General features: G+C 36.3%; 1 protein-coding gene across 1 annotated transcript in view; it reads right to left on the minus strand.

The window, feature by feature from the left end:
• Positions 1 to 16,521, minus strand: part of LOC145268709 (A disintegrin and metalloproteinase with thrombospondin motifs 16-like) — a 720,286-nt gene that overhangs the window by 247,178 nt on the left and 456,587 nt on the right. Inside the window, exon 4 of the mRNA XM_080124247.1 lies at positions 2,522 to 2,693. Coding sequence (XP_079980373.1) covers positions 2,522 to 2,693 — 172 coding nt within the window. The remainder of the gene's footprint in view (positions 1 to 2,521; positions 2,694 to 16,521) is intronic.

Genomic DNA, 16,521 nt, shown 5'->3' on the forward strand with positions numbered 1-16,521 from the left:
TCTCTCTCTATATATATATATATATATATTTATATATATTTATTATATCTATTTAATTGCATTCTATATATAGCGATTCATGTTCATATCTATCTATCTATCTATCTATCTATCTATCTATCTATCTACCGCGCGTATCGAACAACTTAACCCACTTCCGGCTTTCTAAGCTTGCAATTGTTGAAGTGAGGCGACACAGCGTCATGCACAGCTAGAGGTGCGCATGTAAAAACTGGGCGGAGGACTACCTCCACCCCCACAGATAAAAAGAAAGTAAGAACGTTGTATATTACAAAAGGTAGCTGAGGAAATTATACATAACGGCGAAAACATATGTCTCGATGGAACAACGTTCTCTCTCTCTCTCTCTTTCTCTCTCTCTCTCCCTCTCTCTACCACTCTCTCTACCACTCGATTCTCTTTGTCTCTCTCTCTCTCTACCACTCGATTCTCTTTGTCTCTCTAGCACTTATACTTTATTTCTATAGTACCCTCTATCCCTCTTTCCTTCTATCTCTCTCTCTCTTCTTCTCTCTCTCTCTTTGTCATTTTCAGAATACTCCTATTCTTTGTTTCTGCATATCTCTCTCCCTCTCTCTCTTTATTTCTTTCTTTGTTTACCCCTCTTTCCTTCTCTCTGTCTATGTTGATACTTTGTATTTATATAACCTCAACTATAGTTTATAAATCTTAAGAGGTTTTGCCTGATAAACATATATGAAGAGTTAATGAAAACCAATAAATCCAAGCTGTTTGAACTGAGACTTGAAATAATAAAATAACGAATAGATATGATTTAAAATGGCGACTAAAAGCTCATTTTAATTAAAAGTTATAAAAATTAAATAAATAAATAAATAAAATAAACATAAAAAAAATGCAGGATCTTATTATGTATAGGATGTGATCGAGTGTTGTACCTATTTACAATGCCTCCCCACGGGACAGAGTTAGACATCAAGGTCGTTTTTTAACGTGGAGAAAAGGTACAAAAATAAAAATTGTCTCAGTCCTGAAGGATTTCTCCTCCACCGAAAGAGAACGAGAAATGGAAGTGCCGCATCTGAAGAACAGATACTACACTTTGATCTTGGCGAAAAGATCGAGTGTTGTAGTACAATACTTTTGCAGTGATAGTTTCGTACTTTTAAAAATGGCGTTCATCGCGTTTTGTATTCGAACTCTTCATATAGTTTAATAGCGGGGGGAGGGGTCTGCCCGGCTTTGCCTAGTGGTAAAATATGCTTAAGTATGATATTTTAATTGTCCAGATTTTGTATATATTATTATAGAGTCATGATTTCAAAAGTTTAAAATAAAAAAAAGGATTTATAAGCAAGAATCGATACTGAAAGCAAAACAGTAGCATTCAAAGCTGGTGACGTTACCACTATATATCCACGTGACACACATATGAATTGATTAAAAATTAACAATAAACTAAGATGATTGTACAAAATGTATAACGATTTTTTTCAATTTTGACCATTTTTTTTTTTTTGAGGCCTTAAAAACGATTTTAACCCATAAATTAACGGTCCGTAAAAATCCAATCATTTGAGACCCCAACACGCTCTGCAACTTTTAGTATCAGTGGAGATAGAGTTTGAAAATATGGAGACAGACAGACACACAGATAGACATAATAGCTTTTATATATTAGAAGATAAAGTCTTTTTTTTAATGAAAATCATTCCAGACAAGGCATGAAACCACTTGATGTAAAAAGTTAACAAGAACAAAAGACGCTTTTTTTTCTTAGGAGTCACCACTTACCAAGGCCCAGAGGCCACTCGAGGATAAGGGCTAAAGAGTGTACACTAGTCAAAGAGGCAATATCATAGTAATCGTTAGTAATGGAAATTTGGTAAATTGGATTACTTGAGGGGAACGACTCATCCAGAACTTGTTTACATTGGACTTGAAAACAACCATATTGTAGTCAGCTGGAAAGCAGGCAAACGGAAGACAGTTCCATAGGTGTGCAGTTCTAAGAAAGAAGCTTTGTTCATGGAATTTACGTTTAGGTTTAGGCACAAATAAAGAGTGGGGGAAATTATTGATAGTGTTTTCAGCTAAACGAGTGTTTTTCGTAAAAGTTTGGTGTGTGTGGGGGGTGACTATAGATTGGATCTCAGACGAGCGCTGTATGTACTGCGAGGTAAACTACCAGGTTGAGAAACTGGCACAGTTTATCCTTCTCTCGAGGGTAGATAAGACTCTCTTAAACCGTGTTAGGCACCCCATATAGTGATGGCGTCACGATATAAAAATACCCTTGATAGCCCGGTGAAGCATCAAGTATTCAGCTACCGGCAAGATTTGAATTACACTACAAACTCGTGTAGTGAGTTCAATCTCGGCTGCGGCCACACTGGATGGAGATATGATCACAAATAGTAGCCCCTTACGTCCAAGTGGCAATGTGTCTTGTTTGGGGTGTATAAAAATTAAAAAAACAACATGCGCAACTTAAGGATTCGCATAGCAAGGTTGACTTAAATTACAATAGTACACTTACCGTGAACATTATTCGCTCGGCAGAATTGATCTTTTTTCATTGCGAGCGCAGAGCGTCGGTAGATCCGGTGCTTTCGTCCGACTTTGATGACGTCACCATTGTCTGAGTCTAGTCTTACTTCTTCTAGTGGTTCAATAATGTAATCCTCATTTTCCGAACTGATAAGTCCTTGCTGAAACGATGAAATATTTCATTCAATATCACATATGGCTTTGTACAAATAAGAAAACAAAAAATAACATCGAGAAAATAGAAAAACAACAGATCGAAACAGTGGTAACATTGTAAAGAAGAGAAACAATCTACTAAACAAAAGATCAGAAGTTATATCTAACTGTAGACAGATAAGCAGTTCATGGAAATTCTGTCGAATGTTAGTTGCACGGAAGAAGAAAACAACGTTCTATTTAGTGATGAAAAATTTAAAGAACGAACCAGAGATTAAAGCTCAGTCGAAATGACTAAACATATATTTTGTGAGAAAGCAGCTGTGGAGAGCAGAAAAGATAAAATCAGGAGATAATTGTCAGCTTAATGTAAAAATATCAAAGGAGTGAAAAAGTAGATATGGCCTTTGGGCCAATGAAATGGTTTTAATAAAAAACGGTTTATTTATGTTCATACTAGTGAGTGGGGGACACCCGGCTTTGCCCGGCCGTAAAATACGCTTAAATATAATATTTTAATTTGTCCAGATTACGTACAAATTATTATAGAGTCGTGATTTCAAAAGTTAAAAGAAAAGTATTTAGATACCACCAACTAGAATCGAAACCGAAACTATAGCACCCAAAGCTGGTGACTTAACCACTATACCAACGTGACACGCATATGAACTGATTAAAAATTAAAAATAAAGTAAAATGAATGTACAAAATGTTTAACGATTTAAAAAAAAAATTGGCCAATTTTTTACCCCTTCAAAAACAATTTTAACCGGCTAAAGACCCATAAAAGAACTGTCTGTAAAAAAATCCAATCATTTGAGACCCCTAGCGCCGCTCTGCGACTTTTTGTTTCAGAGGAGAGAGAGTTTGAAAATATGGAGACAGACAGACAAACCGACTGACAGAAAGACATATAGCCGTTTATATATTAAATTTGTTTAATAAAAAAAAAAAACTCGATTTGGAAATCTTAAGTAGGGCGAACCCGGGAGTGAATGTGGTATTATGGTGATTGAAGATTCTAGATAGGAAAATGATAGACATATATAAGGCACAGTGATACGGATGATCATAGACCCCTTCCTCTCCCAACACTTTTTGAATGGCCTAATGCCTAATTTATTTTTGCATTTTTTTTTTCAGAAATAAATTTTTCAGAGTGTAGTATCTGTTCTGATGCTACACTCAAACTAATGTGTCCTTACACTAAGGCTATTTTTATTTTTTCCTACTGCCAGAGTGTACCTTTTTGGGGAGCTGTTTCCCTCCAAACACATTAAAAACGACCTTGTGTCGCATATTTTTCTCGTGAAGAAGCAATAAAATACCAATAATGAATGGAAAACCCAACAAAACTTCCACGTTCAAAGTGTTTTTTCTAGAACTGCTTGTCGATGGAACATGGTGCCGCGGGGCTGCTTCTTAACTGACCACAACATGATCATATTATTCAGACTGCTGTTCTCATCTTGGGATGTAGGGGGCTCTGGGTACGGGTAGTACCTGTGGCAGCTTGTTATACTGTGCCCTGCCTATTAAGGTAGAGGAGTGCCACTGGACCCAATCCATCTGTGCCTAAACCTAAATGTAGATTCCATGAACAAAGCTTCTTTCTTAAAACTGCACACCTATGGAACTCTGTTCCGTTTTCCTGCTTTCCAACTGACTACAATATGGCTATCTTCAAGTCCAATGTGAACAAATTCTTGATGAGCCATCCCCTTAAGTAATCCAATTTACAAAATTTCCAATACTAATGATGACTGACATGTTCCCCTTGACCACTGTAGCTTCATTAACCCTTATCCTTGAGTGGTCTCCGGGCCTTGATAAGTGGTGACTCCTTTGTAAAAAAAAAATCTCCTTGTCTCTCACATGCTAATTCCAAGCGTCGTACACCAGTACACCGCATCAGTTGGCGGGCTAAACAACGTGAGAGGGTGATGTTTACACTGCACCACTAATCTAGGCGGAGGAACTGCTGCAAATAGTCAACGGCTAGAGGGCGAAGGAGATTACTGATCCAACGGCCAAGTATAGAGGAGTAAACCTACCAAATCAGGACTGGAGCCCCGAAGGCGGATCAGCGTGCTCTGCTAACTGATTCCGGCAACTCCTGGAACCAAACTGGTGCCAAACGTACAGCTCTGCTTCCCTTTGGAACACACGAGTGAGGTCGAGAGGAGGATCTTGAGTACTGGGCAGATAAACACCTCCATACAATTACTATCTTATCTTATATATTATTTTCATAACCTTTCGATCGATGTAACTTCCGACCTTCTACAGGCGCATCTGGTCGAATTCGATAATCTTTCTGTAAAATTTATGAATCTGCACTGAATTTTGAACGTTACCCTCTATTTAATCTACGAGGATAGCATGCTCTTGATCCATCAGCTATAAATGGGTAGAAGTTCTAAATAATTCGTAATTGCATTTTGAGTAAAGCCCGTACTAAGGATTGAACCTTCAACCTTCATAACTGAATTTGGATAAAATAGTTGGTAAAAATAAAAATTTAGTTCTAAATGACAATGCATATGTAAAATCCTGAAAGAAACTGACATTTGGGAATCTATCGATATATTAAAACGATTGCGGGTGTATTATTTTCTGTGTCACGTTTACATCCGGGCGGTTTAATTGTTATGTACTTCCATTTCTTGTAATAAATAATTTTACTAAATATTCTTCATAATTTTGGTTTCGGTTTCGATCATAGCTGATTGCACTTAAGTCACCTATTTTTTTTTTTGTAAATAATTTTAGCAAGAATTATTCATAAGCTTTGGTTTCGGTTTTAGCTAATGGCACTCCAATAATCTATTAAAAAAATAATTTTATCAAGAATTCTTCATAAATCTTGCTTTCGGTTTCGATTTTAGCTGATGGCACCTTAATAATCTATTTTTTTTAAAATAAATAATTTTATAAGAATTATTCATAAGTTTTGGTTTCGGTTTCGATTAGAGCTGAAGGAACTAAAGTTTATATATATATATATATATATATATATATATATATATATATATATACACACACATATATATGTGTATGTGTGTCATCATCGACGGTCACTCGTGTCCGAGTAAGACTGTCCTCCGTTGTGGCTTCTGTGGGTCCTCAGGTGAGCATAGAGCCCAATCCTAGACCCAATTTGTCTTGTGCAATTTGGGCAGATAAAGGTAGTGGTGGTGGGGTGGGGTTGGGTGTGTCTGGTTAATAATCTGTCCTTTCTGTGCTTGCGTTTATCCTCAGCAGCTTGATTTAGGTCACTACTATAAAGCGCAGCACCTTTGTGGACAGCGCTCCTCCATGCCAACCTGTTCCCAGCCACGTCCTCCCATGTCTCAAGGTCCATGTGAAACCGGTTTAGATTTGCTTTGATGTTGTCCTTATACCTCATCTTTTGGCCACCCTGGGCACGCTTTCCCTCAACAAGCTGAGAGTAGAAAATCTGTTTTGGGAGGCGGAGATCCGGCATTCGGACAACATGACCAGTCTATCTGAGCTGGCGTTGAGCAACAGTAGCGGTGATAGTGGGAATGTCAGCCTCACTCAGGACGCTGGTATTGGTGCGTCGGTCCTTCCAACTAATTCTGAGGATTTTTCGGAGGCATCTTTGGTGGTACGTCTCCAGGGTTTTTACGTGCCTCCTGTATGTGGTCCAGGTCTCCGATCCATAGAGAAGAGTGGGCAGCAAGACAGCTTTATATACCATGATTTTGGTCTTTGCCAGAAGGTCACGGTTCTCAAATACTCTCTTCCTTAGCCTTGAGAAAGCCCCACTGGCACAGCTGAGACGGTGTTGTATTTCATCATCTATGTTGGCTTTTGATGATAGGGTGCTGCCTAGGTATGGGAAGTGATCCACATTTTCCAGTCTAGCGTTGTCGATGGAGATGTTTGGGGGTGAGACTGGAGTACTGTTTGGTGGTGATTGATGGAGGATTTGGTTTTTTTTTATATTAATTGTTAGTCCTAGCTGTTTGTACGCCCTCGTGAAGGCAACCAGTGTACACTGTAGGTCCTCTTCTGAGAGGGCTACAAGGGCGTTATCGTCTGCATACTGTAGCTCCATAATGGATATGGTGTTCGTTCGACCTTTGGCCCTAAATCTGTTGATGTTAAAAAGTCGCCCGTCAGTTCTGTACATAATCCGAACTCCATGGGGAAGATGTTTGTCCGTGAGATGGAGGATAGCAGTAATGAAGATGGAGAACAGGGTTGGGGCAATGACACATCCCTGTTTCACTCCCGTGTCAACCCTGAAGGGCTCTGTTTCATCTCCACTACTACTGAGGACTGTAGCTGACATATTGTCATGTAGCAGTCTCAGTACCCGAATGTACCTCTCTGGGCATCCAAACCTTGCAAGAACCAGCCAAAGGGCTTGACGGTTCACAGAGTCAAAGGCTTTAGTAAGGTCTATAAAAGCCATGTATAATGGTAAATTTTGCTCCCTGCACTTTTCTTGGAGTTGACGAGCAGTGAAGATCATGTCCATCGTGCCTCTATTTGGTCGAAAACCACTTTGGGACTCGGGAAGGATGGTTTCTGCAAGGGGTGTAAGCCTGTTGACCAAAACCCGAGCTAGGGCTTTCCCTGTGGTAGAGAGGAGAGAAATGCCCTGGTAGTTCCCACAGTTTGCCTTGTCTCCCTTCTTAAAGATGGAGACCACTAGGGCATCTCTAAGTTGTGCAGGGATTTTCTCTTGTTCCCATATTTTGAGCAGCAGGGCATGGATGGGTCTGAGAAGATCAGGCCCGCCTTTCTTCAGGATTTCTGCTGGGATGCCATCAGAACCAGCCACCTTATTGTTTTTCATCTTCCTAATTGCATCCCGCACCTCTTCCAGACTGGGTGGTTCTCCCATGCTCTCAATTATGGGCTGTTGGGGGAGTTTTTCAAGGGCCTCCATCTCTGGAGTGGTGTCCCTGTTCAGAAGATCCTCGTAATGCTCTTTCCATCTATTTGTTATTTCTCCCTTTCCTTTCAGCAGCGTGAGCCCATCTTTAGACCGAAGGGGGGTCAGAGAACGGTAGCTGGGGCCGTATACCACTTTTGTGGCTTCAAAGAATCTTCTGGTGTCACTAGAGTCAGCAAACTGCTGGATCTCCTGAGCCTTCTTCATCCACCAGAGGTTCTTCAGCTTCCTGACTGTCGATTGGACAGCCGCTTTAGCCTTGGCATGGGCAGCTCTTTTAACCTTGCAATTGATGTTATTCTGCCAGGTGATAAAAGTTTGCCTCTTGGTGTCTATAAGCTGTTGGATTTCAGTATCGTTTTCATCGTACCAATCCTGATGTTTCCGCTTTTTCTGCCCTAGGATGCTTATACTGGAGTCCATGATGGCAGAAGACAGCTTGTCCCAGTGCTCTTCAGTGTCATGCGGATACTGCTTGGGCAGGTCCGCGCTAAGAGCCGCCTGGAGGTGTTGTTGGTAGGTGATATCGCCCAGCTGCTCGATGTTGAGCTTTGGTCGGCTCTGTCTTTTTTGCTTCCGCATTAAATGGATAGACATGATGGAGCGAATAAGACGGTGGTCGGTCCAACAATTGTCTGTACTGGTCATTGCCCTGGTGTTCAGCACATCACAGCGGTCTTTGGCACGGACAATGACATAGTCAATGAGGTGCCTGATTTTACTTCGAGGGTGCATCCATGATGTTTTGAATGCGTTTTTTTGTCGGAAAAGTGTGTTCGTGATGATCAGGTTATGTTCTGAGCACTTTGTCAGTAGGAGTGTACCATTTGAGTTAATGTTCCCAACTCCTTCTCTTCCAAGCGTTCCTCTCCAGTGCTGATGGTCTCGTCCCACTCTGGCATTGAAATCCCCAAGTAGGATTATCTTGTCCCCCTTGGGGGCCCCGGATAAAATGGTGTCAAGGTCAGCATAAAAGGTCTCCTTTATTTCATCATGTGCATCAAGTGTTGGAGCATACGCACTAATCACAGTGGCCATTTGGCTGCCCGCAAGCATCAGGCGCATGGTCATTAGGCGTTTGTTGATGCCAACAGGGGGCTCATTGAGGTGGCGGATGAGGCTGTTCTTTATAGCAAAGCCCATGCCATGGATACGCGGCTCTTCTGCAGGCCTTCCTTTCCAAAAGAAGGTGTACCCGCCTTTCTCCTCCCTCAGCTGCCCGTCGTCAGCCAGTCGGGTTTCAGAGAGCGCAGCTATGTCAATCTGGAACCTCCTTAGCTCTCTTGAGATAATGGCAGTTCTTCTTTCGGGTCGATCACTTGTTTTGTTGTCCATGAGGGTCCTCACATTCCAGGTTCCAAAATATAGGCATAAGTTTTCTTTCTTTTTCCGACCGCGTGGTGGTGATCCCTCTGGATGCGGTAGTCCAGACGGGTTTTTTTGAGGCAGGCTATTTTTAGGGGTACCTTTTCTAACCCCCCTCCCCTACTGGGTTGAGCAGAGTGGATCCCAAACAGGGCGACTCATTCATGGATGCAGCTGCCGAAAAACTCTTTCTGCCTCGGTCCGTGAGGTTAGCGACTGAATCTGGCACCCACCGCCTATGTGCCAGGTTGCAGCTAGGAGCTGCCAGACTACACTGTCCTGCTCCCATCACCACTTCCTGGTCGCCACAGGACATTTTCTATCCGGGAATTAAGGGAGAGCTCTCTCTGCCTCAGTCCGGGAGCTTAATGACTAAAACTGTCACAAGACTTTTCCATCCATGATGTAGAGTAGGATGTGTTCCCTTTCGGGAGAACGCCTGCGCGTGATGTCTTTTAACGTGGGGAGACTGATGCGCCTGCAGCCACCACACGGCCCCTTGGCAGAGGAGGGCCTTATTCCAATGGCATGGAGAACCACGACGACTGGAGACTCTCTTCTGTTGCAGCCTTCATCCGCCTTCAGTGCCGTTGTGTCATTATTGTCATCATCCGCCGCATCAGCCGTTGAGGTCTTTTGGATCACTCTTTGTCTGGAACCTCCCCTTCAACCTTACCGCCATGGGTGGCACTACCAGGAGCCTAGGCTCCGGACGGCATCGCTCTCAGGTTCATCGGAACACACAAGGTTCTCCACCACGACAAGGTGGCGATCCAGGGAGAACAATATGTGTGTATATATATATACACTCATATATATATGTATATATACACTCATATATATATATGCATATATATACACTCATATATATATGTATATATACACACATATATATATATGTATATATATACACTCATATATATATGTATATATATACACTCATATATATATGTATATATATACACATATATATATATGTATATATATATATACACATATATATATATGTATATATATACACTCATATATATATGTATATATATACACATATATATGTATATATATACTCATATACATACACTCATATATATATATATATATACACTCATATATATATATATACATACACACTCATATATATATATATATACATACACACTCATATATATACACTCATATATATATATACACTCATATATATATATACACTCATATATATATATATATATATATATATATATATATATATATATATATATATATATATAGAGTTTGAAGTTTTTAACATTTGAAACTATACAAAAAATTACTTTTTATCATTCGTTAAAAAACATCCAGTCAGTAAGTTATTTAATCACCTGCAATCACTGCATCAACTCTCTCGAATTTACTATAATACCAATTTTTATTTATTTTTTTATTTTTATTTTATTATTTTTATTTTTCAAGGGATCATCAGTTGTTTACCATTAAACACTGTTTCGGGGGATTTAAAAACAAAACATATATATATATTCCGAATTCCGTTTCGATTCAAGCTGCTGAACCCAAGTCATATAGATATATTTTTAATTTTTTAAATCGCAACTTTATAATATATAAAAATCGATAGAATATCAACTCTGATAATATATACGAAATCTGCAAGAATCAAAATATCATATTTAAGCGTACTTTACGACCGGGCTACGCCAGGCGTTCCTGCTAACTTGGATACATACTTTTGCAGTTTTAACAAAAGAGCTACAATAATATCAGAGCGTCTCCATTCACGCTGAACATCTACAGAATGCCAACATCAATATATTACATATAAATGAGTCCCCTGTGAAATTTCCACAGGTCCCGTTAGTGCAATTAATTTAAGTAAATTTATTAATGATGTATAATAATTTTTGTTGTAATTTTACAAAAAATCAAAGATGTTTGAATTTTTACTGCCGCCACCTGCCTTTTTGCTAACATTTCATAAAACGAAATCAAACTAAATATAACCGACATTATGAGCCCTTAGGCAAATGTAAGTGTCATGAATTATTATCAATATAAAAGTAAATATAATCTGAGGAATTTGACGGCCCAACAAAATGAAATGTCCTTCATGATCGCACATAAGGCCGAAGGAATTTATTTGAATAATTCATCGGATTGGCGAAAAGCATTCATTATTTAAAAGGGGTCATGTAGATATGCTACGAACTGAAACAGCACGTGGTTGTGGGAGCAAGGGTAAGGAGTTATCTCGACAAACAGATTGTTTGGGGCACACCATGGCTTCAGGATATGTGCTAATCTCTTTGTCATCGAGTACGCGACATGAACATTATAAACAGAAGAAAATAAACGAAGAAAGGAAAGAAAAAAGAAACAAAGAAAGACAGAAAAGAAGAAGAAGAAAAAAGAAAGAGAGAAAGAAAAATAAAAGAAATATAACAAATGATAACGAAATGACTAAACAAATACAAAGATATATAGAAAGAAAGGAAAAGAACAAAGAAAAAGAGAGAAAGAAAGAAAAAATAAAAATAAAAGAAAGAAAAATAAAAGAAAGATAACAAATGAAAACGAAATGACTGAACAAATACAAATATATATATATATATATATATATATATATTATATAAAGCAAAGTTAGTCAGTTCATTGTTTATTTGTTATCAATAGTTTTCTTCCTACAAAATCAAGATTTCATTCTGATTACATTTCTTGTGCATCGTTGCAGCATGTTCTTAAAAATAAGACGTAATCTAATTTAATTTGATCTAGAAAACAATGTGTCCACACCTGGATTATTTATTTAAATAGACACCATTAAAAAAAGGATGTATACTTATGTATGTAGTTTTCGCTAGGTTAACAGAGGTTGAGAATGAGATTCTTTTCTGCAGTTTTGTTTATGAGTTTACTTAAGGAAGTTCCGATAAAAATCTGATCGAATTCCTTTGGCAAGTTGTTTTGAATGAGCCCGTTGTAAAGTGGATTAAACCATATACAATTTCTACATCTGTTTTTCTAATTATTCTTATTTCCGTGATGTTTGTTTTGGGTACTTAGACCTATTAGAGTTATCAATGCCTATTCCACTGTTTTAGAATGTTAATGTCTAGAATTGTTCATGACATGAGATGGTACTATTTTTCTACCGCTAGGTTCATTAAGTTCGTGGTTAATGTCTAGAATTGTTCATAGTCATATTACAACATAAGATGGTACTATTTTTCTATCTCTGCCACCGCTAGGTTCATTAGGTTCGTGCTTAATATATTTAATTTCACTGTTAAAATCTGATCTAGCTAATGATTCGTTATAATATTTTTTGTTACTAATAAATATTTGTTTGTTATAAGATAGCCCAGACATCCTTTTTGAGATGCTGGGAATAATAGCTTTCTTTGCTGAGTATTGGTGATTAGGTTTAGAGTCGATATGATTTTGATTAGGTTTATGGTATGGTTCATATATTTCTTTTTTCTTTTTACATAGACATCACCACTTATCAAGGCCAAGAGGCCACTCGAGGATAAGGGTTAAAAAGTGTACTGTAGTCAATTAGACAATATATTAATCATTAGTAATGGAAATTCGGTAAATTTATTAACAAGTGGAACGGTTCATCAAGAACTTGTTTACGTTCGACTTGAAGACAACCATATTGTAGTCAGCTGGAAAGCAGGCAAACAGAAGACAGTTCCACAGGCGTGCAGTTCTAAGAAAGAAACTTTGTTCATGGAATCTACGTTTAGGTTTAGGCACAGATAAAGAGTTGGGGGGGAATTATTGATAGTGTTTTCAGCTAGACGAGTGTTTTTCGTGAAAGTTTGGCGAGTAGGGACCATGGAGTGGAGCTCAGACGAGCACTTGTCATGAAAATAACGATAAAGCAGAGACAGACTCGCAACATCTCTTCTGTGAGAAAGAGCTACAGGGAAGAGAAGGGGACATCCGCTACTAGGCTATGAAGTCTATTTTGAATTCTATCAAGGTAAGATAAGTCCTTTCTAGCAGCTCCTAGTCCATCCTTGGAGTACCTGGCCCTTAGATAGGTAGAGAATTGACAACAAATTTGGTGTATATGTTCCATTTCAAATCAGGAGTAAAGGTCAAGCCCAGAAGCTTGTCAAAATATGACGCCTCCCCAAGACGAGAGCCATTCATTTCAATTGATACCAGATGGGGATCAGAGCGTTGATGGTGTAAAGATAGAAGCTTGGTTTTAGATGCATTAAAAGTAACCAGCCACTTTTTTCCCCATTGTATCACGTACTGAAGATCAGAGGAGAGAGAATCAGACAGAACTTGGTTGTTTACGGCCTTTGATGTGCTTTTATGTTTTGTTAAAATGAGGCTTACATCTAAAAAGATTACTAATAGTTTTTTTTATGTCAATGTCGTACAGAATACTTTCTTTTGATTGGAACAAAAAATATTTCGGGGAAAAAAATCCATTGTTAAAAAAAGGAATGGAAAGCAACAAATGAAATATTTTTACATAATCTTATTTGAAACCAAAAGAATTTATTTGAATTATTCATAGTTGGATTAGCCATTTTTTTTTGTTCATTATTAAAAAGCGTAAAGATAACACCACTAATAGTAGGAGCAGTAGAAACGATACCGTAAAATTAAAAAAAAAAAAAAAAAAGAATGGAAGAGATTGGAATCAGAAGGATCGCAGAAGAGAAGATACACCGAATTTCAATAATGAAAACTGCAGAAATATTAAGGAAAACCCTTGAACGCGGAAACTAACACCCCGCATGAACTACAGACACAAATTGGACACAGAAACGGCTACAGATGCAAAACACAAAGGAATATAACATGGAATCATGAAAACTGATTGTAAGATACCCCCCCCCATATTTTTTGCGTGCGACTGTCACCATAAACGGGCACCACACTAGATAATAAGGGCCAAGGAGGATGGAAAGACTGAGGAGACAAAGCACTAACCAGACCTCCGCTGGATGAGTGGAACGAGGACTGAAACCTTGGGAAGGCTTATTGCCTCCTAGATTCCAGTGAAGACCAATGGTCGCCGCCAACAAGAAATCAATGGTAAACGGCTGTTGATACAACGCAAATTCTTTTGCAAATGTAATCAAAAGAGGTGGAGAGTACGAGCAGTTTGGGGCGATTTGTCTCTCAGACTCCAGAGAACAGCACAATCTTTGATGATGGCTTTTTTTTCTCCCCGTAAATTGAATGAAACGCAATTTTAATCGCTTTTTCATTCTTTGTTTTAAAAATCCACTCGATACAGCTTAGACAAGCGAGGGTCGAAACCGGTCAACCGTCTTCCCATTTCTTTCTTTCATCTTCTGTTCCACCTCCCCCCTGTGTCTAATTGCAATATATATATATATATATATATATATATATATATATATATATATATATATATATATATATATATATATTATATTATCTATCTCTATATATATATATTATATATATTATCTATATATATAATAAATATTTTATATATTATTTATATATATTATATATTATTTATATATATATTATATATATTATATATTATTTATATATATTATATATATTATATATTGTATATTATATATAATTTATATGTATATTATATATATTATATATATTAATATATATTAAATATATTATATATATTAATATATATTAAATATATTATATATATTTATATATATTATATATTATATATTATATATATTATATTATATTATATATATATTTATATATATATATTATATATCATATTATATATATGTTATATATTATATATATTATATATATTATATATATACATCATATTATATATATTATATATATTATATTATATATATATATATATATTATATATAATATATATTATACATATATATTATATATATTATATATTTATTATATATATTATATATTTATTATATATATTATATATATTATATTATATATATATTAGATATATTATATATATTATATTATATATATATTAGATATATTATATATTATATATATTATATAGTATATATATATATATACTTATTCATTTTTATTAAATATTTTAGTATACTTCAGGCCGATATATATATATATATATATATATATATATAAAGAGAGAGCGAGAGAGAGAGAGAAAGAGGAGAGAGAGAGAGAGATAGAAATGTTGTTTATTTGTTTTTCTTAGCAATATTATTGAATGAATTTAATTATTTATATGGAAGCGCATTTTTACCTAAATGCGAGTTGTGAATAATTTTCCCTTTGACCAGTTTGGTACCCCCAAATAAGGAGCGGCATATGTATTATTTTTTAAACATAATTATCCACTGACACATGTTTCGTCGTCTACCGCTCATCGAATCTCACTATTCAGCCACTCTGCTGAGTCGCAGACGACGAAACACGTGTCAGTGGATAATTATATTTTAATAATAATAATAATAATAATATATATATATATATATATATATATATATATATATATATATATATATATGTATGTATGTATGTATATATGTATCTGTGTGTGTGTGTGAGGGAGGGAGAGAGAGAAAGGGAGAAAGAAAACGGTATGGGCGGACAGACAGACATAAAGGCGTAATAAGGTCCCAATATAATGATATCTAAAATGTTTTAAGTAATCTTAGGTAGGATCGAAACAGCGCACTTTATGTTGTCAATAATAATCTCTACAAACTAAGTGAAAATGTATGTGTATTACGTTACATTTTAATATCTATTCGTAATTTATATTGTGTTTCTTTGGTTTGCCCGTCTGTCTGTCTGTCTCTCTGTCCGTTACATCTTTTCTTGGACACTACTGAGCCGATCTAGCTGTATTTTTTGTCTGAACTCTTGTTATTATAAAGTGCAGCGAACTATGTATTATGGCATCCGTCCTATGCAGAGTTAAGGATTAATAGGGATTAGAATTCAATGCAAAAATGGACACAAATATAATCATATTTAGCATTCAATTTGGCAGAAAGGACTCATTCTAAGTCAAAAAGTTCCAACTTTTTTTTAACTGGCTAAAAAGTCCAGTTTTATTTATATTTCTCCTTCGTAGAGTTCCTGGACAATTTCTATCATGTTCTTAGGAATATTCTGCGCATATATAAACGCACATATTTTCTTTTATCACACACACACACACACACACACACACACACACACACACACACACACACACACACACACACACACACACACACACACACATGTATAAGAGCAAATAGTTTATAAAACATGTTCAAAAAAACTTTGAAAAAGAGTTAAAAACATATTTAATTTGAAAACTATTATTAACTATTTGCTCTTATTATAAGCTCTGTCTCCTATTTGGTTTTATCGAGCTTTTAAATCTGGTTGATATTACTTTATTAATATTAATTTTTTAATATTTATAATATACTTTAGTTTTACCATCTCGGATCCTTTTGGTAAATTTAATTGTAATATATATATATATATATATATATATATATATATATATATATATATATATATATATTTCTTCCGGTGGGAAGATATTCAAAAATTGA

This window comes from Euprymna scolopes, chromosome 44, assembly GCF_053919585.1.
Source record: "Euprymna scolopes isolate OS-2025 chromosome 44, ASM5391958v1, whole genome shotgun sequence".
In the NCBI taxonomy this organism is placed as follows: Eukaryota; Metazoa; Mollusca; class Cephalopoda; order Sepiida; family Sepiolidae; genus Euprymna; species Euprymna scolopes.